The sequence below is a fragment of the Pongo pygmaeus genome, chromosome 2 (genome assembly GCF_028885625.2).
Source record: "Pongo pygmaeus isolate AG05252 chromosome 2, NHGRI_mPonPyg2-v2.0_pri, whole genome shotgun sequence".
Classification (NCBI taxonomy): domain Eukaryota; kingdom Metazoa; phylum Chordata; class Mammalia; order Primates; family Hominidae; genus Pongo; species Pongo pygmaeus.
The window spans coordinates 9,451,057-9,474,374 of record NC_085930.1 but is presented as its reverse complement, the minus strand read 5'-3'; the positions used below and the strand labels follow the sequence as shown (position 1 = coordinate 9,474,374).

The window sequence follows — 23,318 nt, the reverse complement described above, 5'->3', positions numbered from 1 at the left end:
ACCCAAGGTTTCCATTCTATTCTAAAGGCAGGAAAAAAGTCAACGTTGCAGTTCAAACGACATCAGGCAGGAAGATTTCTTTTCTACTTGGAGGAGGAGCAGCCTTTTTATTTTATTTAGTCCTTCAAGAGATTGGATGAGGCCCTTTCATATCATGGAATGCCATCTGCTCTACTCAGTCTACCAACTTTAATGTTAATCTCCTCCAAAAAACATCCTCACATTAACACTCAGAATAATGTTTGGTCAAATAGCTGGGCACTCCAAGGCACAGTCAAATTGACACACAAAATTAAACATCATAGACACCCTTGTTAACATAATTCTGTCTCCCAAAATTATACATTTCTGATCTTTCACCTCAAACTTTTTCCATGAAAACTAAACTCTCCTTTATAATATGTCATGGGGAAAATAAATTTTGCTATATGTATGTTTAGTTAGAGGTCAAAAGACCATAGGCCTCAGTTTGACCAGAACAGTCTGGTTCACAACTGTCATCTTCATAATTATGAATATTTTCTTTTTCTTTTAAAAGTATCCTGCTCTGGAGATGAAATTATATGATTTTCCTAGTCAATAACTGATTCCATTGATGTGCTGATAATGGAAAAAAATTAATAAAGTATGTTTAAATCTGATATTCAATTTTTTTCTTCTATCAGTTAAAAAAGTATGATGAATGTGTATCATATTTTTTCAGATTAATTTTTCTTCCTAAGTCATTTTATACCACAAATATTTACTGTGATGTATTTCGAATGTTTATTTGCAACCAGAATGTTATTTTTAATTATCTTCAATGCATTCTCTTGTTTAAGGAATTAAAGGAGAATGCATTTGAAAAGCATACATAATTTTAAAGTATGATATAAACTATTACATTTTATATTATACTTCATTATTCTATATATGAAAAATCTAAATAATATTTTCCTTAGATAAGGTAACTCACCTGAAAATTACACAATCAGTAGTAACTGATTGAACTGGCTCTAAAATCAAAGAATATATATAATAACAGTGCAGATCAGTTCTTCTGTTACAGCTAAGAAGGGAAGAGTGAGAATAATTGTGATCTTCTGGAGAGTTCAGAGCCTATTTTGTTTATTGTAGAGAATGTGAAGATAAGAGAAGACCATTTCACATTGACTGTGGGCCAGACAATGCCAGGACTAGCAAAGCCTCATAAAGAAAGAATGTGTTAATGTCGTCTCTTTTTTGAGCTTATTTTCCATTTTTTCTATGAAATATGTTATCTTTGTGTTGATTAAGGAATATTGTATGTCATTCAAGTTATACACATAAATGTCTTAAATTATTCTTTAAGTCTCACTAGGGATGATTTCTTATTAAATGGAAATAAATAATTTTCTAACAAACATGCAGTAGCATATATAACAAATGTTAACTTTGAATAAAATCATAAATGCTATTGGAAGTGACTCACTAACTGTACTTCTGTACTTCAGAGCAAGCAGCATGTGCCCAGGGCCGCATCATTGCATTTTGAAAAGTTTCTGCATAATACTTGTGAGACAGTAATTGAGCTTGAGTTCATTGTGGGTTCCTTATTGTGAGTCCCTGGTATTCCTGTAACAACGAAAGTGTTGTTATTCAGATGCACATAAATGCATTCAGCCCATAATAATAGTATTCATAGCCATCTATAAATAGTTTAAGAAACAATTGTATGAAATGCTTGATATTCATCTGAACCACTTTTTGCGATTTCTCTTTTAAATTCAGATTTCAGAAATAATACAACAGTGGTGCTCAGGAGATATTTAGTTATTTTTGCTAGCTTTGCATGGACAGGTTGTTAGCTTTTTAAATCACACACCTTATTTTACCAAATCTAAGAAATCCTTAATAAATATACATAATTATAAATAATATATAAGAAATGCTGAACACTCAGCATGATGCACAGTTATTAAATATCTAGTTTTGTGTTTAATTACCTTTCTTAATATTCTTTTATTTCTAGATACACCATCAGTTAAGATTATACCATCGACTCCTTTTCCACAAGAAGGACAGCCTTTAATTTTGACTTGTGAATCCAAAGGAAAACCACTGTAAGTGAGTTAATGAGCAATAAAGCTTTTAACTTTTTTTCTTTTATCTTGCTTTGATTACAGGCTTTAACTGTAGAAATCCACAGTTTGTGTCTTTTCTTGGTGGGCAAAGTGATCTCTAGAACAGAAAACCTCATGAACCATGTCTTCATTAATATCTATGGAAGATTGGTTTTTACTTTGTCATCTAGTGAAGTTTCTGGGAAGATTTCCAGCTGTTATTTCTTTTTGTATTTTTTCCAGTAAGCTATTTTAACTCAATGGAGTATATCAGTCACTGTTCATGTCATCAGACTATAAAAGCAGCACACTGTTGAATTCAGTTCTCCCATGAAAAACTTAGAAAATATTGAAGCATTCCCAAAATATGCCCAAGTTTTAAAGTTACAAGAAGACTCATTTTCATAAAAGGAAAATCAAATCTATATTTCTTATGAAACACCCAATGAAACAAGTAACGGGTCACAAACTCAATGTGTTTAACTGTAAAGTAATTTCAATATTAGAATATATGCACGTCAATGTGATAATGTCCCTTCAACTCTAAAACTTCACCTTTTGAAATTTGTGTTTATAAATAGCTAGTCAAAGAATACCAATTATTAAGCAAAACTTACATATGGATATTTAAATACGGATTATTTAAATTCTATTTGAAAGCAATATGATCATTCTAATACAGGAACACTCTAGGCCTAGCTTTATGTAATTTACTTGATTTTTTAAAAGATTCCAATTTATTTTAATTCTGTTTAAATTTTAATAGAAGGAATTAAATTGTTCTTTGTATATAACTATATGAGATTGCTTCTGGCAAATCAGGTTAAATTACTAAAAATTTGTCTCCAATAACATTTATATTATTTAAGTTTCATGCTATCCCATGGGGAATTTTTCTAAAAGAATTGTAAGATAGATGCCTGGCACTTTAACTTCATCAATTGTATGTCATTATATTTTTTACCATATTAATAAATCCATGCCTTATTTACCACAGTTTTGATATTTTTAAACTGTTCTCTCTTCTAGTAATTATTTTACAGAGATTGTTTTTGGTCCTCTTTCCTTCAGATTTATCCAAAAGTACATTTGTATACATTTGGATTATGTGCACAATTTATGCAATTAAACAAGGTGAAGTTAGGGAATATGCTTTGTAGAATGCTTGAAAATAAATGAATGCCTGCTCAAGTAGCATCCAATTGTCTTACAATGATTCTTTGATTCCATATCTACTTCCAACAGTAGAAACATTATTTTACTTATGAAAATTATTAGACTTTATGTTTTATATAATTAAATATTTAAGTAGTTCATATCACTCATCTAAGATACGGTTGAAATGTGCCTTCTTTTAATCTCTTTTCAGTTACCTAGAAATAATCTTGGATATGTAATAAACCTCTGCACTACAGATGAATGAAAAGCACAATAATTTCTTATTTATTTTATTTAAGAATACAAATTTCAAGAGATTTATGAAATGGAAAATATTACCTTTCTCAGAAGGATCCTGATTACTATCATTTTGCAAATAGATAAAGGAAATAAGAAAGGCTCCCTGTTTTACAGAAGAGAAACTAAGGCTCAAAACTTTTCACTAAATTTTCCTATTTATACAGATTTAAAATGAGTGAGTGAGAATTTGAATTCAGTTCAGTCTTGCCCAAAGCCTTAACTCTTTCTATTATGTGCTGCTACTTCAATTGCTAAATGTAAATTTCCACTTATTCTAGCTAAAGTTACTTTTGAAAAACTAGAATGGGACTGACAATAATTTTCACCACTGAAGTTGAACCCCTAGATGCTTTAGGGCAGTGAACTGGCTAGTCTCATGATATGTTTCACTGTTGCCATCCTCCTTTATTAGGCTTTCTTCTATATTTATATTATTTCTGGAAACTTGTCAAATTTCTACCAAACTAGTCATTTCTGACATGAGTTCATAACCATATAAAAATCTGTAATTTAATGTAGTATCTTCTGGCAAATAACTCATGAGCTCCACAACGTCTTCAAAGTAAAGTAGTCATTATATGTTGCCTTTATCTTCATAGATCCCAATGTTATATTCTGTATACTATGGTCCACAAGTAAATATGTATTAACTGATTTCTTGTATTATATTCTCATTCACAACTTTCCCTTTATCATATTTCCTTGCAGACTGTCAGGACATTATCATTAAAGTTAGAATCAACTTCTTTGATGCCTTTTTTCATTTGGACTATTGCTTCTTCTTCGTTCTTCTAATCATCTTAAATAAACTTCTCTATATTTTTACAGTAACTGTCTTCTCCATTAGATGAAGACATTAATCTCTTTAAGAACAGTCTAAGTTTTAGCCTTTCTGTAGTTTATATACTATTTCCAGCAGTGCCAGATGAGGCAGAAAGGACAAAAAACAAGAGAAGACTGAAATAATTGGATTTTCCCAGAAGGAAATCTTACTGATCATAAAGAAAAGTCTTACCAGAGCAAAAAGAACAGGATGCAAACTGAAATGGTTTAATCAGGGAGTTAGTAGGTAGTAAGGAAGTGAAGACAGTCACTAAAGGAAAGACTATCAACTTCAAAAAATGAATCAAAAAGTGGAAGAGGGATGAGAAAAAATTTTGTCAAACACATTTTAAAATAAGACATAATAATAGCAACACATATAATGGGGAGTCTTGCATATTTTAAGATAGTCGTAAAAGAGCGGGAGTGAAAATGAAATATGTGATATACTCAATCAGCAGGTTAGAATTCTCTGATTTACTCAGGTAATCGTTGTCAATGTTCTACTCCATTATTTTGCAACTATTGTACCTGTATCTTCATTTTGTTATTTAAGAACCACTGAGAAGCAATACTATAGCTTAGTATTAAGTAAGCTTAGTATATAAGCTTACTTAGTATACTTAGTATATAAGCTTACTTAGCATACTTAGTATACTAAGTATAGCTTAGTATATAAGCTATATTTGTATACTTAGTATATAAGCTTACTTAGTATACTTAGTACACTAAGTATAGCTTAGTGTATAAGCTTACTTAGTATACTTAGTACACTAAGTATAGCTTAGTGTATAAGCTTACTTAGTACACTTAGTATACTAAGTATAGCTTAGTATAAGTGAGCACTTAGTTTTTCTCATCTTTATCATTTATCTGATCCACTTCTCATTAACATGTGAAAATCAGGAATGAATAGTGACTATATGATTTCTTTCTATCTTGTAGCTGTCTTCAATAATACATTTAATCTGTGGTCAAAACTTCATTGTTTCTTAAAAAGTATTTAACTAGTACGTTTTAAAGAATGCGTTATTCAGAGTAATTAGGTATATTGGTAGTAGGCAAAATCACACCACTATCTTTTGTGTAAATCACAACATCATGGCATGGCTCAAGTTGCACTGAGGCTGGTGTTCTGAACCTGCCCTTCTTTATGCTAATGTTGTTTTCCTTGTTCTAAATGTGAGGGCCCCAGTGACTCTTTATGAACAATCATGCCTTATTTGCCTGCTTTGGACTGGAGTCTTTTGCCATTTTCCTGTGAAACAGCTGCATAACTTGGGCCAGGACCAAATTGTTCCACTTGACACTACTATAGAAGCATTCTATTCTTTCCTTAAAAGAGAGATTACTGTACATGTCTGTCCATTGTTTTAATTTTAGTTTAAAGTGAAAACCGAGCTAATGCCAGCCACTTTTCTTTCAAGTCCCCAGAGTTTTTGCAACCCTCTTCTTTCTTTGGCTGAATTCCCAGACAGCTTTCAGGCAGCAGCATTCTCCATTTTAAAAGTAAACGAACACACACACACACACACACACACACACACACACACACACACGAAACCTTTATATTACATTAAAGTCATGACCTTAAATGTTGTGAGGTTGCCCCCAACATGCTGTAAATAGTGAGTCATATTCATTTTAATCGAATGTGTAATGCTGTTTAAATTCACCTCCAAAAAAGCGATGCGACATTTTCAGTGAGATAAATATGTATTTGGCATCTATTCTGTAAAAGAAAATAATTATAGGTATTGATAAATTTTCTATGTATCCAGCACAATGTTTATGTTGTACTTACTATTTTACTTTCTGGTAACCACAATTTTTTCTTTTGTTCTTGCCATAAATCTAGTATGCATAATTGCACAGCACGTAACATTCCAATTCTATAAAAGAAGAAAGAATTTAATCTTTAGGAAGACAGATCACATACTACATAGCAACTAGTGAGGTGTTTTAGAAAAATAATTACACATCTATTTTTGAAATGATCAGGAATTAAAGAACTCTGATATGTATATATTAATGTATTTTTCTGTTAGGATAATAGAGAATTTTTAACAACAACAACAACAACAACAACAACAAAAAACAGACAAAAGGCTGGGTGCTCACACCTGTAATCCCAGCACTTGGGGAGGTGGAGGCAGGAGGATCATCTGAGGTCAGGAGCTCGAGACCAGCCTGGGCAATATGGTGAAACCCCGTCTCTACTAAAAATAACAACAACAACAAAAAAAAAATAGCCAGGCAGGGTGGCGGGTGTCTGTAATCTCAGCTACTGGGGAGGCTGAGCAAGGAGAATTGCTTGAACCCGGGAGGTGGAAGTTGCAGTGAGCCGAGATCACACCACTGAACTCCAGACTGGGCAACAAGAGCAAAACTCCATCCAAAAAAAATTAAAGCAAAACAGTTTTATATAAAGTCAATTTTCTTAGCCTAACATGTACCTTTTTACAAATCACAGGTTATTTGCTAATCATTATACAATGCAATTACCATCGGAAGAAACGACAAAATAAACCACGAATCAAAGAAAGCAAGTTATCATCTAGAGTGAAATATTGTTTACCAAAATAAGATAAAATATGTACTTTAAAATAATATTAATCTATAATAGCAATGTTACATTATTTGACCTAATATATAGCAGTTGTTATTACAGAATATTTACCGCTCTCCTGCTGTATAGAAAACCTCTAATTAATCATCGATATCTGTATGCTATTTTCAAATAGGATGCCTAAGGTGTCATACTTTGAGGCACAAAATGTTTGGAGGTATTGTAGAAAGAGAATGCAGACCTGGGTTTAAATTATAAATCTGCAGATATCGGTGGCCTCAGTAGTCCTGAGCAAATCACTTAACCACACTGAGTATTTTTTTTTCCCTTTTTTGAAATTGATGAACTTTATTTTTAGAACAGTTTTAGATTTACAGCAAAATTGAGCAGAAAGTACAAGATTTCTCCTATACCCCCTGCCCTCACCCACTCACAGCCTTCCTCAGTATTGACATGCTATACCAAAATGTTACATTTGTTATCATCAATGTACCTATACTGACCCATCATTACGACACCAAAGTCCAATGTTTACATTAGGGTTCACTCTTACACATCAAGTAGTTTTATCTCTAAAATGAAGAACACGAAATTTATCAAACAGATTGTTTTAATAATGACAGTGTATATGAAATGTCGGCCTCCAAGTAATTGTATAATACATCATAACAATGAGGATGATAAATAATTATTTGATCAAGGAGATACACACAGTGTATCTCAGCAAGTTTCCAACTCAGAAGTCTTAATTATATTTAATACACATGCTAATATTAGGCTATTATGGCAATTCTGACAACTGAGTTATCATCTCACATATATTCTCAGGCACTGGAATCCAAGATTTCAAGCAAAATAAACACATTTCAGGACAGTGGGTCTGTATTTTCAAAAACATATTTAAACAGCAAAGGAACCCAGACTGAAGTCATGGCAAAACTGGTATAGCAACTTCGATATTTTATTTGAAGTTAAATAATAATAGTTATAAATTAGAGAGAAGAGAGGCAGTGTCATGAACCTCAGTTGGAGTAAAATCCAAAATAGTTAAAACGAGACACTGGAAAATCCTGAGCCACAGGAAAAGCCCCTTCACTAATTTACCTTAATTTTAAGGTAGCACAAGTTTAGATCAATTTGCAAGGAATCGAAGGAATTAAGATTGAGTTTTAGTTTGATGTGTGTGGGAAAGGCTACACTCTGAAGCTGTTTTATTGGGATGAAAGGGACTAAGTAGTTAGCAAGTTTTGACAGAGAACAAATGCAGATCTGGAAGGCTTTAAACAACCCAAACTAAGTAGATGGCTTGGCTCAGGAGTGGTGAGGAATCCAGGGTCAGTGATGCATAAGACCTTGTTTTGGCATAGTTTTTCATAATTTTCTCTCATGCATAATTGTTTAATTTAAATCACACAACTATTACGTTGTAAAGGGTTTATAAAGACTGTGGTAATCATTTCAGTTTTTTAGATGAAGAAAAATAAGTCTTGTTCAAGTTATATGATCTTTCCCAGTAACACAGCTGATAAATGGTAGAACTGGGATTAGAAAGAAGCTGCCCTTTTATATTAACAACAATGATGGTTGTATTTTTTTGTTTGCCCCGTGTTTTTTAGCATTGATTTTTTCACAATAATTCAATAAAGTTGGCAAGCATTGAAGAGTTCTTATAAACTGCTGGGACAGCCCATATTTCAATCAAATATTTGTTAAAAAAAATACCACCAGGCCTGCCCTACAAGAGCTCCTGAAGGAAGCGCTAAACATGGAAAAGAACAACCGGTACCAGCCACTGCAAAAACATGCCAAATTGTAAAGACCATTGATGCTAGGCAGAAACTGCATCAACGAACGAGCAAAATAAACAGCTAACATCATAATAACAGGATCAAATTCACACATAACAATATTAACCTTAAATGTAAATGGGTTAAATGCTCCAATTAAAAGACACAGACTGGCAAATTGGATAAAGAGTCAAGACCTATCAGTGTGCTGTATTCAGGAAACCCATCTCATGTGCAGAGACACACATAGGCTCAAAATAAAGGGATGGGGGAAGATCTACCAAGCAAATGGAAAACAAAAAAACAGCAGGGGTTGCAATCCTAGTCTCTGATAAAACAGACTTTAAACCAACAAAGATCAAAAGAGACAAAGAAGGCCACTACATAATGGTAAAGGGATCAATTCAACAAGAAGAGCTAACTTTCCTAAATATATATGCACCCAATACAGGAGCACCCAGATTCATAAAGCAAGTCCTTAGAGACCTACAAAGAGACTTGGACTCCCACACAATAATAATGGGAGACTTTAACACCCCACTGTCAACATTCGACAGATCAACGAGACAGAAAGTTAACAAGGATATCCAGGAATTGAATTCAGCTCTACACTAAGCGGACTTAATAGGCATCTACAGAACTCTCCACCCCAAATCAACAGAATATACATTCTTCTCAGCACCACACCACACCTATTCCAAAATTGACCACATAGTTGGAAGTAAAACACTCCTCAGCAAAAGTAAAAGAACAGAAATTATAACAAACTGTCTCTCAGACCACAGTGCAATCAAACTAGAACTCAGAATTAAGAAACTCATTCGAAACCGCTCAACTACATGGATACTGAACAACCTGCTCCTGAATGACTAATGGGTACATTACAAAATGAAGGCAGAAATAAAGATGTTCTTTGAAACCAGCAAGAACAAAGACACAACATACCAGAATCTCTAGGACACATTTAAAGCAGTGTGTAGAGGGAAATTTATAGCGCTAAATGCCCATAAGAGAAAGCAGGAAAGATCTAAAAGGGACACCCTAACATCACAATTAAAATAACTAGAAAAGTAAGAGCAAACACACTCAAAAGCAAGCAGAATGCAAGAAATAACTAAGATCAGAGCAGAACTGAAGGAAATAGAGACACAAAAAATCCTTCAAAAAATAAATGAATCCAGGAGCTGGTTTTTTGAAAAGATCAACAAAATTGATAGACCACTAGCGAGACTGATTAAAGAAGAAAAGAGAGAAGAATCAGATAGACGCAATAAAAAATGATAAAGGGGATATCACCACCGATCCCACAGAAATACGAACTACCATCAGAGAATACTACAAGCACCTCTACGCAAATAAACTAGAAAATCTAGAAGAAATGGATAAATTCCTCGACACATACACCCTCCCAAGACTAAACCAGGAAGAGGTTGAATCCCTGAATAGACCAATAACAGGCTCTGAAATTGAGGCAATAATTAATAGCTTACTAACCAAAAAAAGTCCAGGACCAGACAGATTCACAGCTGAATTCTACCAGAGGTCCAAGGAGGAGCTGGTACCATTCCTTCTGAAACTATTCCAATCAATAGAAAAAGAGGGAACCCTCCCTAACTCATTTCATGAGGCCAGCATCATCCTGATACCAAAGCCTAGCAGAGACACAACAAAAAAAGAGAATTTTAAACCAATATCCCTGATGAACATTGTTGCAAAAATCCTTAATAAAATACTGGCAAACCGAATCCTGCAACACATCAAAAAGCTTATCCGGCATGATCAAGTGGGCTTCATCCCTGGGATGCAAGGCAGGTTCAAATTATGCAAATCAATAAATGTAACCCAGCATATAAACAGAACCAAAGACAAAAACCACATGATTATCTCAATAGATGCAGAAAAGGCCTTCGACAAAATTCGACAGCCCTTCATGCTGAAAACTCTCAATAAATTAGACATTGATGGGACGTATCTAAGAATAATAAGAGCTATTTATGACAAATCCACAGCCAATGTCATACTGCATGGGCAAAAACTGGAACCATTCCCTTTAAAAACTGGCACAAGACAGGGATGCCCTCTCTCACCACTCCTATTCAACATAGTGTTGGAAGTTCTGGCCAGGGCAATAAGGCAGGAGAAAGAAATAAAGGGCATTGAATTAGGAAAAGAGGAAATCAAATTGTCCCTGTTTGCAGATGACATGATTGTATATCTAGAAAACCCCATCGTTTCAGCCCAAAATCTCCTTAAGCTGATAAGATACTTAAGCAAAGTCTCTGGATACAAAATCAATGTGCAAAAATCACAAGCATTCTTATGCACCAATAACAGACAAACAGAGAGCCAAATCATGAGTGAACTCCCATTCACAGTTGCTTCAAAGGGAATAAAATACCTAGGAATCCAACTTACAAGGGATATGAAGGACATCTTCAAGGACCACTACAAACCACTGCTCAACAAAATAAAAGAGGACACAAACAAATGAAAGAACACTCCATGCTAATGGACAGTAAGAATCAATATCGTGAAAATGGCCATACTACCCAAGGTAATTTATAGATTCAATGCCATCCCCATCAAGCTGTCAATGACTTTCTTCACAGAATTCGAAAAAAATACTTTAAAGTTCATATGGAACCAAAAAAGAGCCCGCATTGCCAAGTCAATACTAAGCCAGAAGAACAAAGCTGGAGGCATCATGCTACCTGACTTCAAACTATACTGCAAGGCTACAGTAACCAAAACAGCATGGTACTGGTACCAAAACAGAGATACAGACCAATGGAACAGAACAGAGCCCTCAGAAATAATACCACATATCTTCAACTATCTGATCTTTGACAAACCTGACAAAAACAAGCAATGGGGAAAGGATCCCCTGTTTAACAAATGGTGCTGGGAAAACTGGCTAGCCATATGTGGAAAGCTGAAACTGGATCCCTTCCTTACACCTTATACAAAAATTAATTCAAGATGGATTAAAGACTTAAATGTTAGACCTAAAACCATAAAAACCCTAGAAGAAAACCTAGGCAATACCATTCAGGACATAGGCATGGGCAAGGACTTCATGTCTAAAACACCAAAAGCAATGGCAACAAAAGCCAAAATTGACAAACAGGATCCAATTAAACTAAAGAGCTTCTGCACAGCAAAAGAAACTACCATCAGAGTGAACAGACAACCTACAGAATGGGAGAAAATTTTTGCAATCTACTCATCTGACAAAGGGCTAATATCCAGAATCTACAATGAACTCAAACAAATTTACAAGAAAAAAACAAACAACCCCATCAGCAAGTGGGCAAAGGATATGAACAGACACTTCTCAAAAGAAGACATTTATGCAACCAACAGACACATGAAAAAATGCTCATCATCACTGGCCATCAGAGAAATGCAAATCAAAACCACAATGAGATACCATCTCACACCAGTTAGAATGGTGATCATTAAAAAGTCAGGAAACAAAAGGTGCTGGGGAGGATGTGGAGAAATAGGAAGGCTTTTACACTGTTGTTGGGACTGTAAACTAGTTCAACCATTGTGGAAGACAGTGTGGCAACTCCTCAGGGATCTAGAACTAGAAATACCATTTGATCCAGCCATCCCATTACTGGGTATATACCCAAAGGGCTATAAATCATGCTGCTATAAAGACACATGCACACGTATGTTTATTGCAGCACTACTCACAATAGCAAAGACTTGGAAGCAACCCGAATGTCCACCAATGATAGACTGGATTAAGAAAAAGTGGCACATATACACCATGGAATACTATGCAGCCATAAAAACTGATGAGTTCATGTCCTTTGTAGGGGCATGGATGAAGCTGGAAACCATCATTCTCGGCAAACTATCACAAGGACAAAAAAACAAACACTGCATGTTCTCACTCATAGGTGGGAATGAACAATGAGAACACTTGGACACAGGAAAGGGAACATCACACACCGGGGCCTGTTGTGGGGTGGGGGTAGTGGGGAGGGATAGCATTAGGAGATATACCTAATGTAAACGACGAGTTACTGGGTGCAGCACACCAACATGGCACATGTATACATATGTAACAAACCTGCACGTTGTGCACATGTACCCTAGAACTTAAAGTATAATAAAAACAAATGTATATATATATATATAAAAAACAGTTATGTAGGCTCAAACCTTTGTTAGCATATCTAAATATTAAAGAGTTTCTAAACAAACCTAAATATACCTAAATAGTTTCTGCCTTGATTTTATAATGAGACCAATATTCAATTTTTATAATATATGTATTTTGCAAAAGAATAGATTATATTGCATTCTTAATTTTATATAACTTTTAGAAGACTGCAGGTTACAACTACAATACAAAATTACTGCCAAAACAATATCAATGCAATGCAATACAATGGAAAGCCTGCAGCATAAATAAAATAAGCAGGATTTTAAAATAAAACACTCCTCAAGAGTATATCTTTCTTACTAAATGCTATGTATAAAATGTTACTAAAATAATTAGTGGGATAAACATAATGATCATCTCCTTATCATACAGATATTCTTATACCAGCAGTACTTGGATGATAAAGGATACAGAGCATTTAGATTGGGATGTGCATGTGTGTGTGTGTATGTGTGTGTGTCTGTGTGTACGTTTTACTTTGTGTTCTGATATACAGAGAAATGCAAAATTGTCTCAATTAACTAATTAAAATTAAAAGTGATATAGTCAGTTTCTTCCAAAATGTCTTCTAAGATATAATATTGGAAAATTCGTTCTGAATTTTCAAAATTGAAAAAAAATTATGTGCAGTCCTTTCCATAATGAGTTTCCTTTCTGAGGTCCATATGGTCTTTCGCTTGTATTTTATGGTTTCAAAATTTAACCACACATTGACTCGCTGGAAACACACTAGTGGTTATCTTGGAAATGAGACCGAATATATTTGATTTTGTTTTTGAAACAAGAAGCTGACTCTCAGTAATCTCTACTGCTGTTATTTAGGCTGGGCATGGGTATCTGCGGTGTGTTGGGCACTCAATCATTTTCAATGAAATGTTCCAATGTCTTGTGAAAGTCCCATAAGAGCTTGCAGAACCACGATTATAGATCCATAGAGGAAATGTATGTACTCCTTGAACATTTCCAGGTAAGCAGTTTTCTTGCAACAAAAAGCCAATTATTTTGAGGGATTATGTAAATGTTCACTGGAAAACCCTACACCAAACATGTCTCTCGATACATTTAAGACACCATTTTGGAATGGTACTGTCATATACGTTTAGTAGATTTTTCAGACATGCACTCTTTTGCTTATAGATTTAAAATTTGTATTTTTAAAAATACATTAATTTTTGAGATTACATTTAAGCATTTTACTCTTTAAAGTTTGGAAACATTGCATATGTGTTTATATAGCAAATTCAACAACATAGTAATTGTAGAAAGTTCGCAGAAAAATAATCACTCAACATTTTAAAAATTGAAATACTAGAATTATTTATGTATTTTTAAAAGTCTGTTGCTCTAAAGCTATTCAATAAGATTCGCTTTGTCTTTTTGCATTTTTTTCATAACATGTATCATAAATTTGGAACTAATATCCCTCTAGTAGTCACCAGTACAACTTACTGAGAAATGGATTATTGTCCACCTATTATACCAGCTTTTAAATAACTTGACTATCATTTTTGCATAAATGTACAAAGGAAATAAAATGTGAAAAATAGATTTAATTCAGAATCACTTTAGAGATGTGCTATTATTTTAATTAATAATGAAACTTGAAAAATTGTTATTCCTTAGCCACTTACTCAAGAAAATACATCCTAAAAGAAATTTTCTTGCATTACACACCTTTTTTACACATGATTTTACAGTATGTATGTAACCTCAATCCAGGCATACAAAACTCAAACATATAGAAGCTTCTAAATTTCAAAGCTAAATAAAATAAAATAAACAGCAAACAGTGCCAGTGTTTAAAACAGGCCGGGCACGGTGACTCACGCCTGTAATCCCAGCACTTTGGCAGGCCAAGGCAGGCGGATCACGAGGTCAGAAGGCTGAGACCATCCTGGCTAACACGGTGAAACCCAGTCTCTACTAAAAAAAAAAAAAAAATTAGCCGGGCGTGGTGGCGGCGCCTGTAGTCCCAGCCACTCGGGAGGCTGAGGCAGGAGAATGGCGTGAACCCGGGAGGCGGAGCTTGCAGTGAGCCGAGATTGCGCCACTGCACTCCAGCCTGGGAGACAGAGCGAGACTCCATCTCAAAAAAAAAAAAAAAAAAGAAAAGAAAAAAAGTATAGAAAATATCAACATTTACAAAAACCTCCAATTTGAATAGGCAGACTTTCTCAGTGATTGAGGAGGGCTCTAAAGCCCAAGTCTTGCAAATCCAGAGTACCAGAAGTGCTTCAAGGAAAAGAGAAAGGAAAGTAAAAGATAAGACTTTAAAAAGACGGAGAATAGAGCAGCACCTATGACAACGTGGGGCCAGGAGATGTCATGGAAATGTGAGGCATGGCGGACTTAAGCACCATCACTCAAAACTGCAAGGATGAAGATAGTGATGCAACCATGTAGAAGCAACATTGAAAATATAACAGCATTGAAGCGCAGGGACAAGAGAACTCCTGGGATACAGCACTCTCACTGTGGGTCACTAATGCAGTGTTTTTCAAATTGCAAGTTGTGGCTTATTAATGAGTTATAAAATCAATTTATATGACTTTTTTTTTTAAAAAAAGAGAAAATAATAGAATAGAAAAGGAAAATGTAGACAAGAAGAAAGAGTAAAGAAAATGTCACAGAATATAAGAGAGAGCAAGCTATTATTTCTTGTATATATGTGTTTACATACTATGTATGGTTGTCAAATATATTTTTTATTGTATGTCACACCTTAAAGGGTTTGAAAATTGTTGCAATAAGCATACCAGCTATGAGAAAGCTGGGTACTGCAGAAATTTAGGGAGAAAAAAACATGTTAAGTCTTAATTCAGTTCCTATGAAACAACACTATATAAAAATGTGTGTTCAAACTAAAGATATCTTAGCTCTAGAAAACAAAGTTGAGTGTCACCAAAACTCCTCTGTTTAATAACAGAGAAGTTTGATCCTTTGAGAATGATTACATCTAAATGACTAAAAAAGTACCTTCAAAACTTTAAGTTTTAAGTTTCAGTTATCTTCAAGCTTTACTTATTCAGAACATTTAATTTTTCAGCTATCAGATAAATGCTATGCACTTTACTATTACTTTCTGAAGGTCACTGGTTTTAATATTAGAAATGAAACAAATCATAAAGCAGAAGCAGTAGTATAATGATAACACAGTGTTTAATGTCAATATTAGATCTTGTAAGGTTAATGAGCACTATTTTATAGTAAAGGAAGTAATGGGTTGTAAAGTTACTCTTATATAAAAAATAGGACCCTGTCATTCCAAAATGTCCTTGAATTGAATGGTTTATAGGCTTCTGATTGATTAGGATGCTTATAGAAACATTTTATATAGTATCCCATTGTTCTTATGATGTACACAGGTTGATAAAATGGAAGATTCTGAGAAATGCACACTCATAATTTTTTCATTATGAAAACATGAAATTATTACAAAGAGTTCTTTGGTCAAAATAAAATTTTCATAGTCAATAATTTTCAAATACGTTGAAAACTATTTTCTGAAGAATGATTATTGTTAAATATATTATAAAGATTTTATGCTTAATGTACATATGCACAGTAGATGAGAGAATGAATGCTTACTCAAGATATTTTGCTCTTTTAACCAGGAATTAATATTCCATGTTTACCAACGAAAAGAAATGTTAAGTATAGATTAGGCATGGGTAATTGTTTTGCTTCAGCAGAAAGTCCTTAAGAGATTAGCTTAAGCATTTGTCACAGTTTTGAATATTTTTCTTTCAATGCAAAAATCTGTCACTCTTTCATGATCATAGCAATCTTATCTTTTCTAAGGATAATCTTTTATCTGTTGTGCCATAAATTGGCTGGAATTATACAGTTTGTAGTGTGATATGACTGCTTTATTTTTTAAAACTGTTAAAATAATCATCAATGAACACTACCTTATCAGTAAAAAGTAGTTCAGGATTTTACAGGCACTCTAAAAATGCCATTATTTTCAAGTCTTCTAAAGAGCACTTACCTCTTTCTTGCATAGGTTATTTCCTGTTTCAACTACAAGCTTCTAAGCTTGGAGGCAAGAAGTGCCTTAAAAAATAAGAATCAAGTAGCACATGCTGACATTAATCAGAATAGAAGTCCATTTTTTATTTGCTATCAAAGTCTAAAATCTGCTGGTGAAATTAATATGCATGTTATTTTCCCCTGTAAAGCTAACCCATAATGTAATGAGACTCCTCCTACTCGACACTATACTAGTGTCATAATTGATTTTAAAAACTTGTATAAGTAGATAAACTTGGAATCAGCGTTTCAATTTACAGTTTAAGGGAGTAAGTAGGCTTGAGTTTTCCACTTCAAACTTCATTTATTACTGCATGAAAATGTCTTTGACCCTGTCAGACAGAAGTACTGATAGTGATGTTTGAGTAGAAACTTTTGTTGTTGAGACTTTTGCAACAGGAGTCTTTGGGATTCTGAAACTATAAATAGAAGAAAAAAAGTCTATTGCTTTTCATAAAATCAATTGTGCAGATATGGGCAATGCCATCTCAATACTGAGCAAACTCTAACTCATGATAATTGTGAGGATGAAATAAGTAACTGAAGAACATATCCAGAAATATTTAAAACAGAAGAGTTGAGGCCAATGAGAAGAAAAGCTAAGGAACCACCTTGTTCTTTCTCACACACAAATAGACAAAGACACATTAAATTAATCAATGCAAGTAACTGCAATAGGTGAAAAAACACAGTGGGAAATCTATAATTTAAAAGATAAGTTGTTTAAGAACTTACTTCATCTGGGTCATTTATTCAATCCTCTCCTTCCTTTTTTCTCTGTACATTTAAACTTCTGTTTCAGTACCAAATATCTGAAATGTTAAAACAAATCCAATTTAATAAATAAGGGTACTAACTATATTAAGATACAAAGTTTTTCAACAATATCTATTTTCAATATTATGTTAAACAGTTCTGGGACAGAGAAATGAGTATGTCTAATCAAACATTCTTAATGACATTAATGATAATACATTATGCATATTTCAACAGATTGGAAAACAACAACGACAAAAAACCTCCAAGATACAGTAATGAAATTTAGTTTGGCTTTAAAATTGCCTTTGTCCTTGTTCTTCATGTGCACACTTGCATGATGAGTCCAAGGACAGTATTTAGTAAAACAAACATCATTTACCTTCTCCTCCTTTTTCTTTAGCTTGCTTTGATGTTGTGCTAAAGGCACAGAGAAGATGGAAAAGTTGGGTACATTAGGGCTGGGAGTTAACTAGATAATAATGGATGGAGAAAGGGAAAAAACAAAACAAAACAAATCTGATTGACTGGATCGTAAGACTGGCTAAGGAGAGAAGTGAAGGGGAGAGGGGCATTAAAGAATAAAGGAAAATAGTGGGCCCCTCAGTTAAGATTGGAGGTTTTGATGATATATAAGAGAATAGTGAACTGAACAAATAGAAGTTTGTAATTAGAGAAAAAATGAGACTTTTATGGAAGTAACAGCGATGACAATGTGAAGTGTGTCATCATGGCAGAGGTGGAGCTGACAAAATCATTATTGGACAGGAGAAAATCACAGAACTGAGAAGTCAAGGTATTAATGGGATTATAAAGATAAACATTCAGGACAATAAATTTTGAAAGAAAATTTTTCTTGCTCCTACGACTCTATTCTCTTGATTTTCTTTTTCTTAGAATTTTTGGACTATATTGCCTTTTCTTATTTTCTTAGTAAGTGTATTCTAAGATGTTCAGTGATACGCTATTTTGTTTTCATTCTTTAGCTTGGAAACATGGTTGGCACCCATCTCTGTAAAAATTCCAGTTCTGCCCTCTTCCCTGATTTCTAATTATTTATTTATTTAATTGCTGGTTCAAGATGTATTTCTTGGTTTTCTTATAACACTTGAATTCAGCATGTTCAAAATGGAAATCATCGGTTTTTCCCTCTTGGCTTTATTTCAATCTCTTTTTCATCTCTCTTTTGTTTAAGTGGTTCATTGGTTAGTCTTATAAATTGTTTTTCTTTTTGGCACTACGATTGCACCTGTTGTACAGACTAGACACTGTAAAGAGAATTTCTTTTATCTCTTCCTTAACACCATACACTGCCTAGCTTCAAAAAAGTTGTATTTACTTTTTCAGGGCTCTTTTATTGTTTATCATGTGCTTTCCTTTATTATTTCTCTCTCTTTATGTAGGAACTTGTTATCTGTCTTAATAACTGTATATATGGCCTCTTTATTGGATTTTCCCCAGACGTTTCACGTCAATTTTCTTAAAGGAAACTGATCAGGAGTACTCACTTCTCAAAAATCAAAATAAGATATTTCATTTTTAAAGAAAGTCTGGATTCTTCAGCTGGCACTCCAGGCCCGCTGTTTCTTACTTTAAATGTACAGATGTTTCCCCCACACCTGTACCCCAAACTTTTCTATTTCTTTGCTTCTGTTCGTGTTGCTCCTGTTTATGACCAAAACTTTCCTTCCCACATTTCATTCTCTCTTCTATATTGGTGTAACCATCAGTTTTCTGGTCTTATACTAAAATAATACTTTTTCATGTTCTGCTTTTTGTCCTATAGGCTTTCTCTTGGACTAAGCTACTTATGAGCATACTTGTTCCTGATTCTTCATACACAACTTATAGTTTGCTTTTTGCTTTCATTACTCCCAACTCAGTTATCACATTAAGTGCTTTTAACCTTACCTTTTCTTAATTTGTAATTTTTTGCCAATAGCAATTTTACTTGGTAACCCTATTCTCATTTCTTTCCTGGCATTCCCAATATTTAAATTAATCTTTCCAACATTATGGCCTCTTGAGGGCAAGCATTCTACTCAGGGCTTAGACTCCTATTGAGTTGGTGTATTCTATTTCTACTTGTCAAAATTCTGCTATAATTAAACACCGTAATCAAGAGTTTTATTTTTCATAAAGCCTATTATAATGTCCCTAATATAGGTGATGAATCTTCTGATGTTTTATAACTCATTTATGCCACTTACTGTATGCTACCAAATATTATGGTTGATGACATATATCTTATAGAAACTACTAGAATATAATACCACAGAGCAGATATTTATTTTAGTTTTTTATACCCCTCACAATCCCTGGTTCAAAAACTTGCACAGATTTGTTTATAGATAATTATTTGATAATTTCATGCATTTATCAAGTACCTATTAAAGAACATACAGCCATTTTTAACTAACAAAAAAGAAAATTCATTGATCTCTTATCTGTCTTAAGATATAAGTGTAGAATAGGACATTTTCTGTTAATTAAACCTGTGGAAATATATTGAAGACTACTCTATAATAAATAGTTCTGAAGTTTTGTTTTTGCTCATGCATATATGTATAAAAACTATCAGACACATAGATGTTTCATTTATTATATTTTAAAATGAGCCTAAATTTTAATAAGTAAAACACTCAAATTTAAGCTTGCTTGTACTAAAATTTATATGATATTTAAAGAATTGCTCCCATAAAAGTATGAAATCAATACCAAGAATAAAAGAAAATCTAATTTCATTACAACTAAATTGCACAAAAATGAAATCTGAGGAGAAAACACAGCTTGATGTACACTGCAAGGACCTAAAGAAATAATTTTTCAATAATTAATATGACTTTACATATATGTGGGGAATGCTATTTATAAATAATGTTTAGAAATATTTACTTGATCTTCAATAACAAAAAATCCTTAGTGTAGTTTTTAAATTTGTAAAGATGACTGCAATAAATAGACCCACAAGTAGTCCTTTTGTATTTCTTGCTGTTTTTCAACTACATCCTTAACTTCTGACAAAAAGTTATTAAAAATTATATTTTTAATCAGCTTCACAATTTTCAGAATACTGCTCTTTTAGATTGCTTTGTATTTACATTTTAATTTTTTAAAAATGCTACCAAGCAACCCCAGCTTCTAATATTTCTCCTCTTCTCCTTTTTTCCTCCTCCTCAATTATTTAGCAGTGTTTGGGCTTCGTTTAGAGATGTAATCTCAGTCTACCCAAAGGGGAAATGCCTAGGCTAAAGTTTGTTCAGGGTTCTTTTTTCCTGAACTCAATAAACTTTAAATCTTTTACTTGAACAATTTTTAAATCCACTTGTCAATTAATTTACATTTACTTATCCCTTCCTTTCTCTAAAAATATGATAACATAAACATTGGGCATATTAAGCATAGACTCTTACTATAATTTCTTAATCAAAAAGTCTTTGCTTAAAGCAGAAAAAGGATCAAGATGTTTTTGTAACTCCTACCACCTTATTTCTCTTTCCAGTGAAAATATCACAGGAAATAGAGAGGGATTACGTTTTTAAAAAACTCCCTGGTTTTAAAACTTTAATAATATTTACCGCCCATCTGTGGAATTTCTAAACTGAAATAAAGCCAGTAGGCGTCTTCCTATGGTGACATGGTACATAAGGCATAAAGTTACTGACTATATGATTCTGCTTTGTCTTAAAGGAAGTATAAGATATAAATATTTGAAATTTTTGTTCATTTTCCTTTAAGATAGAACAAGATGTCTTGAATGCGACTTTTTTTTTTTTCAAATAGGAAAGGTGACTTTTTTTTCACCTAGGAAAAGTAAGTTTAATTTTCATAGGATTAATTTTAGTGTTAGACCCCAACATATCCTGTCCTTATGAAAAAAAGGCAGTGCAGATCCCAAGGGGGATGTCACTGTTTAGAAAAAGGAGAGACTGGAGAATTTCAAATTTTGCATAGTGTTTAACTCCTGTCCCTTTCCACACCAGGAAGATTCTTTTCCTGTACATGATGGGACTCACTTCTCCATTACTGAACTTCTTGTTCTTTATTCCTGTTAGGAAGCACGAACCTGAAAGAGGGGATGTGAACAATTAAGGCAAAGAAAGTTTCCATTCTCAGTACCTAGGGAGTGAATAATCCCATAGTTTCTAATCACAGAAAAGATTAGAAGCACTGTTGCTGTGGTATAACTGCACAGAATAAATGCCCCAAATACAAATTAAAGAATTTCACTGAAAATTAGTAATCAGGTTTGTATCTGGTTCAAAATATTAAATAAATATCAACATCTGAGAGACTTGTGGCAATACCTTTCAACAGCAATTTATAAATTAGGAATTGTGCAACATACAGGTAATCTCTTATTAGATATGTAGAAAACAAAAGGCCGAGTTAATAGGTTTTCTAAAAAAAGTCTGTTCAGATTAAAAACAACTTCATCAATGAATGCCTCAGGATATTTGAGAATAAATGTATAAACATATTTTGTTTCTCTTTTTACTTTTAACTTTTCTGTTGCTCTAAGGAAGAAACTGCTGAAAAAATATCTTTAGATATAAGGAAAAATAAACATCTTTATAGTTTTATAGTATTGATAGAAACAAAATCAAAATTTTATCTCAAACATAAGTTTTCCAACTTTTTTAATTATTTGGGCTGGTTAAAGAGAAACGTTCTGGATGGACTAAGTATCTCATGTAGAGTGACGTAACGTTATCGTCTCACATCTGATGCTATTTTCACTGTCCTGTTACTCCTGGTGTCTAGCTCCTACTCTTTTTTCAGCCTTATCACATAGAAACTGTAGACTGGAACCACTTTTAAATGATCTCTTTGGATGCCTGAACAGCAGGGAAGATTGTTCTTCATTTGTAGCAAGAAACTCAATCATTTCTGGGTTCCAATTAGAGAAAGCCTAGGGGGCCCTCTTTATTAAGATGAAACACAAATTGTATCAAGACTTGCTAAACCACTTAATATTTTTATGGTGATATTAAGAAGCTTGAACATTTTAAATACTAATTGGGAATATGTATAGGCTATTTTTAATCTATGCATAAACTCTAACCTCTATTTCATTGAATTTGCATCTTATGGTGCTATTTTGCCACCTTGAAGATTTATCACAGAGCCTAGGATCAAGAATGCTTGAAGGATTTAGATCAGTGTCAGCAAAGACTTACACAACTACATCCTCCTGTTAACCAATTTTGTAGATGCTGTTGTTATTTCCTTTAAGGAAGTTTTTTTTTTTTGGAAAAAAATTTGTTTTAAAATACAGATTGGCAACTTGAATAATTTATCTAGATCTTTAATTGCATTTCTATGTAAACAATTTAAAAAGACATATCTGAATTTAACTACATATTTACAGAGCCATTTGCTTTAAGATGAGACAAAAAAGCTTATAAACAGAACTAGGAAAAAATCATGGCAGTTTAGATTTTGGGGGATAATTTTGAGTGTATGGAAGTGTATAAATACATGCATACAATTTTCTCTGTATGTTTAAAAGTTCAAACATCGAGAAAAGTTTGCCTCCTAAGATACTAAATTACTTCCTTTGAGTAGTATTATAAAGATGAATGTTCTAAACCCCAAAGTATCACCAGTATAACTGCTATTTTAATATGGGT

The 23,318-nt window shown here is 33.3% G+C and overlaps 1 protein-coding gene across 1 annotated transcript in view; it reads left to right on the top strand.

Annotated features, from left to right (window-relative positions):
* CADM2 (cell adhesion molecule 2) overlaps positions 1 to 23,318 on the top strand; it is a 579,278-nt gene that overhangs the window by 433,750 nt on the left and 122,210 nt on the right. Inside the window, exon 7 of the mRNA XM_054482108.2 lies at positions 1,991 to 2,081. Coding sequence (XP_054338083.1) covers positions 1,991 to 2,081 — 91 coding nt within the window. The remainder of the gene's footprint in view (positions 1 to 1,990; positions 2,082 to 23,318) is intronic.